This window comes from Psittacula echo (genome assembly GCF_963264785.1).
Source record: "Psittacula echo genome assembly, chromosome: 1".
In the NCBI taxonomy this organism is placed as follows: Eukaryota; Metazoa; Chordata; class Aves; order Psittaciformes; family Psittacidae; genus Psittacula; species Psittacula echo.
In genome coordinates, this window is record NC_137735.1 from 133,176,544 (window position 1) to 133,190,562 (window position 14,019).

Consider the following 14,019-nt stretch of genomic DNA (forward strand, 5'->3'; position numbering starts at 1 on the left):
CGATATCTGTTACCAAAAGTGGTATACAGTGTCAAGCCTGGAATTCAATGATCCCCCATGAGCACAGGTAAGAGTTCAGGAGCAGAGACAACGGGAATAGTGCCCAGACAGCTTCCATAAAACAGAGTTTGACTTATTAGCAGACAAAAAATTTATGAGAAAACTGACCTTAGACAACAAAACCGAGATGTCTTTCTCCAGATCCCAGAAAACACTTACCTTCTTGGGCTTTCTCCAAGAAGTCTTTCCTAATGCCAGCCTGTGTGTCTGGATCCCTTCTCTTGTGTCAGGATTGGTTTTTTTTAAGCTGTTTATATCCTAGTATCTCTTAGCTACTGGCAGAAACAAAACATCTGCTTAACTTCAGCCTCGGGTCTGGAAGTTTATCAGTGTTTTCTAACTGACTCCTAGAAAATGGGTAATTTTGAAAAATATTATCCAATATATTTCATCAGTGTATAATTATTGTTACTGTATTTTGCATAGTTACTATCAATTCGCTATTATATAGAGAATATATATTCTCTAGGATGCTGGGGAGGGGCTATTCATCAGGGACTGTAGTGACAGGACAAGGGGTAACGGGTTCAAACTTAAACAGGGGAAATTTAGATTGGATATAAGGAAGAAATTCTTTACTGAGAGGGTGGTGAGGCACTGGAATGGGTTGCCCAGGGAGGTTGTGAATGCTCCATCCTTGGCGGTGTTCAAGGCCAGGTTGGATGAGGCCTTGTGTGATATGGTTTAGTGTGAGGTGTCCCTGCCCATGGCAGGGGGGTTGGAACTAGATGATCTCAAGGTCCTTTCCAACCCTAACTATTCTATGATTCTATGATTCTATGATATAGAATAGAGAATATATAAATTCTCTATTATACGGAGAATATATTAAACCCTATAAAGCCCTTACACCAGGCAACAAATACATGGAAAAGACTGACCAGACTATTGAAATCTTTTCCTTCAGATCATACAAGCAATGTGTATGTATGATACAGACTGTTGCAGCAAGCATGAGACTTACTTTTAAGTTTAAGACCTCATATAGTGAGGAACTGAGGCCAAATCTACACTTTGAGAGCAGACTTAGTTCAATTATATTGGCTAAAATAAAAAAAAGTGTAGAAAAGCAAAAACTGAAGCCAATAAGAGCAATGGTAAAAACAGATTCAACCACAACAAACGTTGCTGGAAACTAGTAAAAGGAACATGAAGTACTGGTCTACTCTTTGACCTTTTCTCTTTGAAACCTTTTCTATTGGTTTTAGCCATTTAGATGGTAAACCCTTAACAGCCAAAACCAAAGTGTCCTCTCACCCAAAAGTTTCCTATCCACATTGCTGCCTTTTGCTCTGGACACCCAGCATCAGCACTTTGTTTAGAAGGAGCCAAGCTGGAGATTGCTAGTGAGGAACTGGGCTGTGCACTGCTGAGTCCTGTCCTGACCAAATCTATCCAGTGTACAAGATGATATCTTGGAACAACATGAAAAGGCAAAGGATACTTGGGTTCTCTCTTATGATGTGTTACAAAGCTGAGCCTCAGGCTTGGAATTGACCAGACTTGGCTGCTTATAATATAGATGGTAGTGTGTCTGATTTTCAGTGACCAGACACATTCTTAATTGCGAACATATGATAAATACAAACAGTTTCCACAGCAATGACCTCTTGAGACTCAGCACCTTGAAGTGTACAATCTTCATCCTTTAGAAGTGAAAGAATTTTCATTAATTACAACCTAAGCAAGAGCATTTATTCTATAAACATACATATGAATTTATATAATTAAAGAAAGTGTCTGGGTAGTATACATTGTTACTAAATTCCATTTTAACATACAGTATACACAACTTTATCTAATACATTTCGATAGCCACTTTTCTATGATGAATTTTATGAGAATGACTTTTCTCCTGCCTTGTGCAATAAGTTTAATTTTTAAAAGGTCACTGGATAAATGAGGTGGCTGCATGCTAATTTTGTTTTTCAACATCAGAAAATATGATTTCATCATCAGAGACATGAGGGAGATGGGAAGAAGCAGACAGTAGTGGTGTGTTTGGAACTTATTAGTATGAAAGCCTTAGATTTTTAGGTCAGTTTTTCTCAACATCTGATTATCACAAAGTGCCATTGGAAAATAAATCCCTTTTTCATATTCAAGGAAGAAATGTACTTTACTGATTTTTCATTATCCTTCTAGAAAGAACCGAAATAACTTCAGTCTTTAAACATGTGTCTGGATTTAACAAATTACACTTTTATTTGTTTGTATTTCAGTAGAACCTGGACACTCCCAGCTGAAATCAGGGTTCTATTGTTTTTGTCTCTATCCTAGTAAAGGTTACAAAAGTATCTTATTTTTTTCTTTTAAGAGGTTTTTTTTATTTTAATGGATAAAGCCAATGCAGAAAGAGTTCAAAGAGAAATAGTCAAAGAGTAGACCGGCACTTCACAGGCATTTTGTTTCTGTGACTTTTGCTGTGGTTGCATCTGTTTTTACCATTAGTCTTACTGGCTTCAGTTTTTAGGTTTTTTCTTTTTTTCCTTACCTAATATAGTTGAACTAAATCAGTACACAGTTTTAGGAGTACACAGTTTTAGGAGTGGCTCTATCTTCCATTTCCGAGCGGGTCTTTACTGCATCTCATCTTTTCCTCCCTCAAGAATGTTACTTCAGTACCTGTTGAAGCCATGTTTATCTCATTCATCTTGGGTTTTTAATGCTATTCATTTAGACTTTTTATTTTTTAATGACAGCATATCTGATATAATTTGAAGTGCCTTTTCCCTATTGTCCTGGTTTTCTAATGTCCATAATTTCTGAGCAGGAAGATTTTTCAGCAGGAAAATTAAATAAGATATTCTAATATGCACTGGCATACTACATTAACACTTACTCTGATTGCAATGTCCCATCAGCAAAGTTTGCCCAGGGCTGTCTTTAGCTAAAAAAATTTGTGAGATTTAATATTACAAGACTACAGAGGAAAACCAGAAGCAACAATTTTATAGGCAGCAGTAATGACACAAAAATTATTCTCTTCAAGCACCAAAAATAAGAAAAACACTTTTTTCAGTAACGCTTCTACATTGCATTTACTAGAACCACAATGTGATTAACAGAGGTATTTTCCACTTCACTTTGTTCAAAGATTTCATTAATAGGAATAAAACATTATTAAAATGTCACATGTCAGACTCTTGCTCTCATTCATTTGTAACATAGAATATGCCAAGGACAACAGGGACCATACATTTCATATGTTTCTGCTTTTTTGTATGAATTAAATTGGTGTCTGGGTATAAAGACTGTCCCAAGTGCTTTAGTTCAGTTTCTTAAACTGCAAAAGTCTACAGTCTTCTAAATGAAGTTAGATGAAATTTTATTCCTTTTCTTTTCCTACAGAATATAGATACATCTGAATTCCCTTGGGGAATTTAAAAAAAAAAACAACAAAAAACAAAAACAAAACCAAAAAACATATCAAACCAAAATAAACCAACCAAACCAACAGAGAAAACCCCAAACAAACATCCAAATTAAAGTATTAGGCATTTTCAGAATGAAAGCTGCACTTTGCTTGTGATATTTTGACCAGAATGTAAACATACTGAAGAAAAAAAAAAAACCGTGCAAATCTCAGAAAGCTCAAAAATAAAATCAATGTATTACAATGAATTACAGGTATCGTGTGTTCCCTTATGCATTTTGGCCAACTTTTCAATTACCTAAAAACCATAAATTTTTAATGGAACTGAACATAACTCGGAATTTGATGTTTTTATCTACAGAGGTTTAGCTGCTCTCTAAGCTTCACTGCAATGAAACTGGAAGTGCCAATGGGTTTGTCAGCAATATGGAGTCTGAATGTGGTTAGAACTTTTGCAGTGCCATCAAACAGACCTGCTCTAGGGTTGGGCTCCTCACTACGTACTATTCCCTAGTTTGTAGCAAAAAATAACCAGTACTACTTTTATGTATAAATATATACATATATATATACACACCTACATATATATCTATATCTCAGTGTGTATGTGGGAATTTCTCCAAAGGTAAGCACAAAATTTTACAGACAGCTAAGAACACAAAACCTTGACCCTGGACAGCTGAAGTCAGCTAGGTTGCTGTTAAATGACCTAATTTGTACAATAACAATGATGAGTGGGTCTATAAGTGGCAGACCCTAAGGTGACAACAGCGGGGCTCATGGCAGAACACGAGGCAGGATGGCTAAAGAGGAATCTGGGGAAATTTCTGATGCTGAAATGCAAAGTTGTCTGTGGTTTCAGGCAGTGAAAGCCTCTCAGCATGGTGTGTCACAGTGTTCAGTCACGCTCACACACTCCTGATGCTCAGTTTTAGCTGCTGCCTGGCCAGAAATGAGAAGAAGTTTCTCTACTTGTGGGCTTTATGTAGTAGATGCACACTAAGCCCAGCTGGGCCAGCTATACATATTGTTGTGCTATATATGTGCAGAACATACACAGCAATGACAGGTCTGACACAGTGATGGACCCAATGGAATTTCCCCCAAAAAAATTCCAGTGCACCCAATACGTTTCCCCTCTTTGTCCAGGGGCCTTGTGTGAGTAGTTACAAGCTTATGAAGGAGAGTGCAGTGAGGGCTAGCAGAGAGTGTGTTGCTGCAGCAGATATTTGGCTCTGGATGCCCAAGGGATGGGAGTAAAACTTGCTAAAGCAAGCAATGGGATAGACTAATTGACCCAGATTTAGGCCATTGATTGAGTAATCCTTACTGAAGATGTGTATTTGTGTATAGACAGATATTTGGGTGTGTGCATTTGTTTAGGCAGGGTGGAGGGAGAAGGAAGCAGAAATGGGATTGGTTTTGACTGTTTGCAAAAAATAGTATGATTTAACACCAAAGTCTGCATGCTCTTATACTGTAATGATTGTCATTTTAAAACTAGCTTTTTGCCTTCGAGCTATCGGGGTAAAGACCTGCGGGAAAACTACTGTCGAAACCCCCGAGGGGAAGAAGGAGGGCCATGGTGCTTTACCACCAATCCAGAGACACGCCATGAAGTCTGTGACATCCCCCTCTGTTCACAAGGTAACCTGGCAAGGCTTATGTGGAAAATTACTTTTCCCTGCTGATAGCAGGTATGCAGAAGTCCCACTAGTTTCACTGACACTTGCTCATGGACTTTGGAGAAAGAATTGGTGATTTCTCAGCAAGAATAACTCTTGTAACGAGGAAAGCAGCTATTACAGAAAGAGAAGGCCTTGTTATGTTCCAGTACTCTGGAAGACTTTAACAAGCTTTTAAACTCAGCAGCTCTTTTTCGGGTCTTGGAGGAGATGGAACAAAGAAGTCATGCTGATTGCACAAATGTGACCCTTTTTTCACTTATCTGCTCCATAGAGAATCCATTAACTTTGCTATTACTATGTGATAAAATCATCTAGTACCATTCCATGATAAAATCAACTTTTCTTCTTCTTTTGGATGAAAATAGAGATACTTAACTACAGGAAAAAAGATTAATCTAAGCATGTTTTTTTCCTTTTTTCTTTCAAATGAATACTGTAAATAAAACTTTGCATAAATTCATTCCCGTTCAACTTTCAAGTCACAGAACTCAAAAGATATTTCATGTGCACCCTTGCATTTGTTGAATTTTAAGTTCTGTTAAGCTCCAAACTAAGCTCTTATATCTTGCTAATCAGCCAATTCAGTTCCAATCAATCAACTCATTTAAATTCTCAAGATAGGATGACTTCAATTTTCCTGCTAATGTGTCATGTGCAATAGCTATACTGCGGTGGAGGAAGAAAAGGGAGAAGGAGAGAGGAAGAGAATGATTTAGAAGGAGCTTGAAAATCTGTTAAAAGCTAAAATTTAAAGATCAATTTGAGCTTCAAATGTGATAAGACCTGGAGCTCACTGCAGGATGAAGACTTTGGTAGCGGATGTTTTGTCTGAAGTGTGAGATCTGTAATTGCATAAATTACTATTTACTAACTGAACTTTTTTTACAATTATTCTAATTAGGGAGCACTTGAGAAACGTGTCTACAGTTAGTTATGGTGAATTTATTTTGTATTTGAAGACTTCTCATTCTGAATTATGGAGGATATTTTGTTCAGCAGTGATATCAAATCCCTTTGGTAGCTTTTGCCCATTCTCCATCCAACCCCCACTTTCCCAAACCAGGGCTGAAAATGTATCTTAGCTTAGGCTGCCAAAAAGAATTAGTATCGAAAAGAAACAGTATCATATGAATGTGCTGGGAATTTAAAGAAACAGGCTGTAGTGCACTGAAATTGTGATTCAGCCGTTATTCTGTACTTAAACTTGTGCTGTAATTATGCCATGACTTAGAGTGATTTAGAATAATAATTTTCACTTAATCGTAATATATCACTCCTAAAATATACTCCTTCCTCAAATATGTGTCTCTCTCTGTTACTAACCATAACTAAGGTTAAAAATCTGCTAGGAACATGAATGTCTCTAGCAGCTCACAGCCACCTGCCTCCAAAACATAAGTGTCCTATAAAGTGAATAAAGTGATATCAAATTTAAGCATCTGGACTAAATCTAAGAGATGAAAATCTATTCCAAAGGACATTTACTATGCCAACCTAAGTTAAATATATTACGTTTTTATCTCTCTTTAGGTTGGTTTCAATTTATAACGGCAGAGATGTGATTTAATTATTCTAATTTATTTGTGTGTGTGTGTTACAAGTCATCAGCGTAATATACTACCTTTTTTTTTTTCCTAGTTGAATGCATGACCTGCAATGGAGAGAGTTACAGAGGGCCAATGGATCACACTGAGACAGGCAAGGAGTGTCAGCGCTGGGATCTTCAGAGACCACACAAGCACAAATTTCGTCCAGAGAGGTAACGTCTTTCCCCACCTCTCAAGAAAATTTATGTGGATATAATTTGAAAATGACACACATTTGGGATCCAATTGGTCAAAATCAGCATTAGCTGAACTGAAGTTTGTGGAGTTCACCAGTTTTAGTTGCTTGGGCTCCTGGCCCATGGTGTGCGCAGGCTGGCTGCCATCATGCTGGAGATGAAGGATGGCGACTAGAGGCTATGCCATGCAGCTGTGGCTACATCCCATGGCTGTGTAGTGTAGTGATGGACATGAGCTGCATTAATTGATCCAAATTCCCTTCCTAGCTTCACTTACAGTTAAAAATAAATTTCTGAATGTTGCTGTATATGTCGTTATGCAACTTCAATCAGCTTAAAATGCCTTAAAGCAATCAGAAAATAAATAATGATTAAAAAATAATACATTTTTGTTAGTTCTTAACACAATTAGTGAATATAAACTGCAACATTGTCAAAGCAGAGTATGCTTCATTTTTGAAATATTGAACAGCTTTACAGCGGTAGATGATGTTCTGTTGTAATCAATTTTAAGTATCCAAGTTGTTTCAGCAAAATGTTTGCCCACTACATGTGCTTTTTCAGCCTGGGAAAGGAGTTAATCATTTTGTTTATCATTTTATGTACATGGATTTGTATTTTAGACTTTTCTCTTTTAGTTTAAGCATAGGTACCTAATGCCAAAAGATGAGTCAGAAATAGCAAGATAAATTGCATCCCCATTACAATTTGTCCTAAAGGGTAAAATTCACCCAGCCACAAAGGGTCATCTATGATACACCCTTTTGGAAGAATTTTGTGTAGGGGTTTAGGCCACACAGGAGGGCCTTTGCATTTGTCTTAAACAAGACTAAAGTTTCATTTTAGTTTTACTCAGGATTTTGGATTATTTCTATTTGTAAGTGCATTGAATAAACTTAAACTGACAGAAGAGGACTGCAAGAATCAACAAACTCAGAATGACTGAGACCTTCCACTGAAAGTATTTTTATCTGGTTTGAAGTGTTCCGCCAAATAAAGCATCTTTTTCATACTCAGAAATTCAGGTATTGGTAGATATTAGAAAGCCTGATTATTCAACAAAACAGTAACAAACTGCAGGTTTTGAGTTTATGTGATATAACCTCTTTTTTCCTCTTGGTTCAGATGATCTGCTTCATGAGTAGCAGGCAGTCCTGTAGTTCTTAACAGACTGGGACTGAAGATAATCTGTTTCTGGTTTTTGCCATGCACTTGCTGTGCATTCTAGAGTAGAATCTTGTTCCTTGGGAGTGAAACAGTTATAGAACTTCTGGGTACAAACAATAATAATTTTACTGTCAGAAGCAAATTTATTCTGTTAATTTTGAATTGCTTGCAAAGTGATTTTTCAGACTAACTGCAATCTCACAATCATGTTCCTTCTTGAAAGATTCCCCTCAGAAAACGTATTTATGAGAGCTTTTAGACTGCAATAAAAATGCTTTTTTATCAAAAACTGACCCATCCAGATTGAACTGATCTGTACGTGCTTTCAGAAGAGTAACTGGGGTACAGTACAATTAATTAACATTGATGTTAATTAACTTCATGGAATGGTCACTAAAGGTAGTGACAATTATACTTTGATTATACTAGCTTTTAAAAATATTTGGGGCTTTGGTTTGTTTGTGGTTTTTAATAGTTACTGAAGTTGAAAATAAGAAAAGAGGTCTGGAACAAATGATCCATTAAAATACAGAGCCTCTATTTAGACAGCCTTATACTATACCATCTGGAGATAATGTGAATAACTTGGAAACCAGGAGGGACTAGCTAGACAGACTTAAACTTATTTTCATTTCTGGAATCATCAATTGCAATGGCAAAGGAAAAGAAGTAAAACTAATAATCTTTTCAAATGCTTCAGTCTACCTGCTGTAGAACAACGTTTTACACTCAGGGTGAATACACCTCACTTTTCCTTTCTGTCACCTTGATGAATTGTTCCACATGTATTCCCTTCAGAGGTCAGTTACTGAAGAGAATTGGTAATATCTGTGTACTTAGATGTGATTGAAGCTAGCAGTAGGAATCCACTCAAACAGCTCCTGCATGACCTGTTTTTAGCTAGCAGTGGACACAGAATTGTGTTCTGAAGCTCTAGTTCCTGTGTCCTCCTCATGAGCAGGATTATGTCTCAGTATAGAAAGAAAACCATTGAGAATAATGACTCTGATACGCACAGAGAAGCATATTTTCTGCTTAAAATTAAATAGGTTTTGAAAATATGTACTTAACTACACAGAGAAAAGTAGGGCTGAAGCGTGCTATAGAAATTGAATAACTGTTAGTATACTTTTATTATAATACTCTGTTTTATATCTCTTGCATGAAAATTTACTTTATACAGAATCAAGTTTCCAGTCCTGCATGTCTTTTAAAACAAAAAAGAAAGGGAAAAGAAATATTGGTGAAGAGTTTTAGACACTAAGTTTCAGTTTAGCTCCAGCAGAGCCAGAACTCAGCATCTGCCTCTTTAAAGAAAGAGGCTATCTCTCCATCTAACACCCTTCCCCCCTCTCTGAAACTGAGAAAAAGTCTTGATTTTGACACCAGATGTGTATCTTAATGCTTCATTTCAGTTTCAACAATGAAGTACAGCTACTGAAGTTTCAGCGGCGGGAGAGGGGAAGAAATATGTAGGGTTCTGAAAGATCTTGGAAACCTCAGGCTTTTTTGTTGGGTCTAAGCAAGAGTTCTCTCCTCAAGTGTACTGGGGAAGGAGAATTGTGCAGAGCAAAGGGATGAGCCCTCAGGGAATCCTCCACAGTCTCACTGTTGAATTGTGTGGAAGAGTTTGAAGCCCTGTTGTTTATCTTGTCCCTAGTATTTGTTAGTTGCCCTTTTCTATAGGAGCTGAGAAACTGTTGCTTACTGGATATGAGGGAAGGCAGAAACATGCCTGAATACTAAGGGAAGAAACAGTGACTGGAAAGGCTGTTGTTGCTCTAAAAAAGGAAACATAGATGTAGTAGGTGGAAAGATACAGTTCATGGGAGCTACTTCATGCAGCAGACACCTAAAGCTGGATCCTGAAGATCTATTCCATCTTTACTTAAGTTAGTAAATAATATTTTTGACATACTGTGGGAACATATCATATAATATTAGGAAGGACAGAGTATTTAGTGCTATGAAAGGGCACTTGCTTTCTAGAAAGTGGATTCTTTACACTCCCAGTTGTTCTGCATAGGTTTGGGAGCTATGACTGCAGATACCTTGCCATTCCTGGACTCACCTCATTTCTTGGGTAGTGCCATGGGCTCTCCATTGCTATGTGACATGTGCTGCTAACATCAAAGCTCATCACTGCACCTACTGGGTGACAAAAAAAAAAAATCTCTCTTTATGCTGTGTTACTAGCTCATTAGCAGTTTTCTTGTGAAATCCTTGGACACAATTTGGTCCTTTACAATTAGTCTTCCACCTAGCAGAAAACAGGTTACTGATGCTAGATCTGAAACTACCACATTCTCGACTGCCCTTGAATTTTCAGGTTTATGAGGCTTCTCCTTGGTGGTTTTGCTGTTTGGTTGTTATTGTTTGTTTGTTTGTTTTTATTCTACTTAAATCCTGTCCCTGGGCTTTGTATAGATGAAGGAACCTGATTTTTCCCAAGGAATGAGAGATCAAGTTGCAATGAGTCAAAATTAGCATGATTGTTTGACAGAAAAAGCATCCTAGCAAAAGCACGCACTTGTAAACCATATTTTCCTCTGCTTGTACAAAACACATCTGCTTGCAGTTGTAACTGGGTTCAGGTTCCCAGGTGCTTAACTTTAGTGTTCTCTTACACACTTTTCATCTTTCCCTCAGGGGCAAATCTACTTTTTATTTCTTTTACAAACATGTTTCAATAAAACTGGAATGCCAAGACAATTTGTATTCACTGGAGGAAAAGAGTATGCATTTATCTCCTTTAAGTTTTATCTTGAAAAACTGGTGGTAGGAAATTGGTGGTGGTAGGATGGTGGTAGGAAAGTGGAAACAATTAAATGGCACAATAGTTTCAAATCTTGATGAGATAAGGGTGACAGAAAATAATTCCTTATTTTTTTCCTTTTATTTTTTTTTTTACCCAGTGCTCGAAATGAGGCCATGACCTAGAATGAGCTCTATTACAGAAATGGAGCTATCATTAATAACATAGCTATTCAAAATAGCTTCCAGTTTGAACCCAGGGCTGTTGCACTGAAAAACCTGTTTCCTTAATGAGTCCAGCATGCCAGGCAGTGTTTATACAATCCACACTTAATTGGGCTGTTTCAAAAAAACCAGGTGGCTTTAGAGTCTGGTCATCAGTTGATGGACACAAGAGCAAGAGTTTAGCAATTAGTAGTTACCCCATCCGGTACCCTGTGCATTAGCACAGCAGGGAATCCCCTCAGTGGAGGTCTGATTCTGCTGCATATTTGGAAAGAGACTCTGCGTTATTAACTTTCTAATAGTGTTAAAAGAGTATTTGAGTCCACGTCAGAATCAGACTCCAGGTTAACATGAACTGGTTCTTGTTTGCCTCTGCTGAATATTGTCTTCTAAGTACTTTGTACAAGCCAATGTAATGTTGCCAGGAAGACTTCCTTGACACATTTCTTGTTGTGGTTTGCAGATATCCTGACAAGGGCTTTGATGATAATTACTGCCGCAATCCTGATGGCAAGCTGAGACCATGGTGCTACACTCTTGACCCTAACACCCCCTGGGAGTTCTGTGCAATTAAAACGTGTGGTGAGTTCAAGCAAAATTTATTACATCCTTTTCCTTTTCTTAATCTGAATACAGATAGTTCAAGGAATATAGGGCCATAGCTAGTTCATTTATTCCCTTCACTGACTTTTGAAACATAGTTTTCAAAGAGGATCATTTATAATAATTAATCTTGACAGGAAATAAGAGTTGTGTCTTACTTAGCACTGGAAAATGTGTGTATGTCACATACAGGAATTTACATTAAAATGTAGAAATCTCAAGAACTAAACCAGTGAGACAATGTCATCATGAAGATCTCATGTACAGTATTAGTTTGGCCATGCTGAGCATTGTCCCATGAGTTTGGGAACAGGTGCATGCACACCTTCCCTACTCAATGCTCTATCTAACAACTGTCTATTGCTTTGGTTTTCTTTTGCACACTCACAGTATCACAGTATGCTAGAGATTGGAAGGGACCTCAAAAGATCATCTAGTCCAAACCCCCTGCCGGAGCAGGAACACCTAGATGAGGTTACACAGGAATGTGTCCAGGCGGGCCTTGAATGTCTCCAGAGAAGGAGACTCCACAACCCCCCTGGGCAGCCTGTTCCAGTGTTCCGTCACCCTCACTGAGAAGAAGTTTCTTCTCAAGTTTAAGTGGAACCTCTTGTGTGCCAGTTTGTACCCATTACCCCTTGTCCTATCATTGTTTGCCACTGAGAAGAGCCTGGCTCCATCCTCGTGACACTCCCCCTTTATATATTTATATACACTAATAAGGTCACCCCTCAGTCTCCTCTTCTTCAAACTATAGAGACCCAGCTCCCTCAGCCTTTCCTCATAAGGGAAATGCTCCACTCCCTTAATCATCTTCGTTGCCCTGCGCTGGACTCTCTCCAGCAGGTCCCTGTCCTCCTTGAACTGAGGGGCCCAGAACTGGACACAATATTCCAGATGCGGTCTCACCAGGGCAGAGTAGAGGGGAAGGAGGACCTCTCTCGACCTACTGACCACCCCCCTTCTAATACACCCTAGGATGCCACTGGCCTTCTTGGCCACAAGGGCACAGTGTTGGCTCATGGTCATCCTGCCGTCCACTAGGACCTCCAGGTCCCTCTCCCCTACACTGCTCTCTAACAGGTCGTTCCCCAACCTATATTGCAACCTGGGGTTGTTCCTGCCCAGATGCAGGACTCTACACTTGCCCTTGTTATATTTCATCAAGTTATTCCCTGCCCAACTCTCCAGCCTGTCCAGGTCTCGCTGGATGGCAGCACAGCCTTCTGGCGTGTCAGCCACTCCTCCCAGCTTAGTGTCATCAGCAAACTTGCTGACAGTACACTCAATTCCCTCATCTAAATCATTGATGAATATATTAAATAATACTGGTCCCAATACTGACCCTTGAGGCACTCCACTAGATACAGGCCTCCAACTGGACTCCGCCCCATAGACTACAACTCTCTGGCTTCTCTCCTTCAGCCAGTTTGCAGTCCACCTCACTACCTGATCATCCAGACCACACTTCCTCAGTTTAGCTATGAGGATGCTGTGGGAGACTGTGTCAAATGCTTTGCTGAAGTCAAGGTAGACCACATCCACCGCTCTGCCATCATCCATCCACCGTGTTATTTCCTCATAAAAGGCTATGAGGTTGGTCAAGCATGACTTCCCCTTGATAAAGCCATGTTGACTGCCCTTCATAACCCTCTTATCCTTGATATGCCTTAAGATGGCATCAAGGATAAGGTGTTCCATCGCTTTCCCAGGGATGGAGGTTAGGCTGACCGGTCTATAGTTACCCGGGTACTCCTTCTTGCCCTTTTTGAAGACTGGAGTGACATTTGCTTTCCTCCAGTCCTCAGGCACCTCTCCTGTTTGCCAAGACTTGGTAAAGATGATGGAGAGTGGTCTAGCAATGACTTCCGCCAGTTCCCTCAGCACCCGCGGGTGCATCCCATCTGGACCCATGGATTTATGGATGTCCAGATTGATCAACTGGTCTCCAACCCATTCCTCATCGACTAAGGCGAACTGCTCCGTTGACCTGACTTCATCTGAAGTCACAGGGGTACAGGGCTCTTCAGGACTGCCTCCAGCAGAGTAGACAGAGACAAAGAAGGCATTCAATAACTCTGCCATCTCTGTATCTTCTGTCACCAGGGCACCCATCCCGTTCACCAGTGGGCCAACCTTGCCTCTGGTGTTAATTTTGTCAGACATGTATTTGAAAAAGCTCTTTCTGCTGTCCTTGATCCCTCTGGCCAGATTTAATTCTAAGGAGGCCTTAGCCATCCTAGCTGCCTTCCTACATCCTCTAGCAGCAGCCTTATATTCCTCCCAAGTGGCCAGCCCCTCCTTCCATGACCTGTAAACTCTCCTCTTCCACTTGAGCATACCCAGCAGTTCCTTATTTAGCC

The 14,019-nt window shown here is 39.3% G+C and overlaps 1 protein-coding gene across 1 annotated transcript in view; it reads left to right on the forward strand.

Annotated features, from left to right (window-relative positions):
• HGF (hepatocyte growth factor) overlaps window positions 1–14,019 on the forward strand; it is a gene marked incomplete at both ends in the record, with an annotated part of 60,983 nt that overhangs the window by 20,000 nt on the left and 26,964 nt on the right. Inside the window, 4 exons of the mRNA XM_080619375.1 lie at window positions 1–67; window positions 4,941–5,083; window positions 6,763–6,883; window positions 11,517–11,635. The exon at window positions 1–67 is cut by the window's left edge and continues 48 nt beyond it. Of these exons, the coding sequence (XP_080475501.1) occupies window positions 1–67; window positions 4,941–5,083; window positions 6,763–6,883; window positions 11,517–11,635 (450 nt within the window). The remainder of the gene's footprint in view (window positions 68–4,940; window positions 5,084–6,762; window positions 6,884–11,516; window positions 11,636–14,019) is intronic.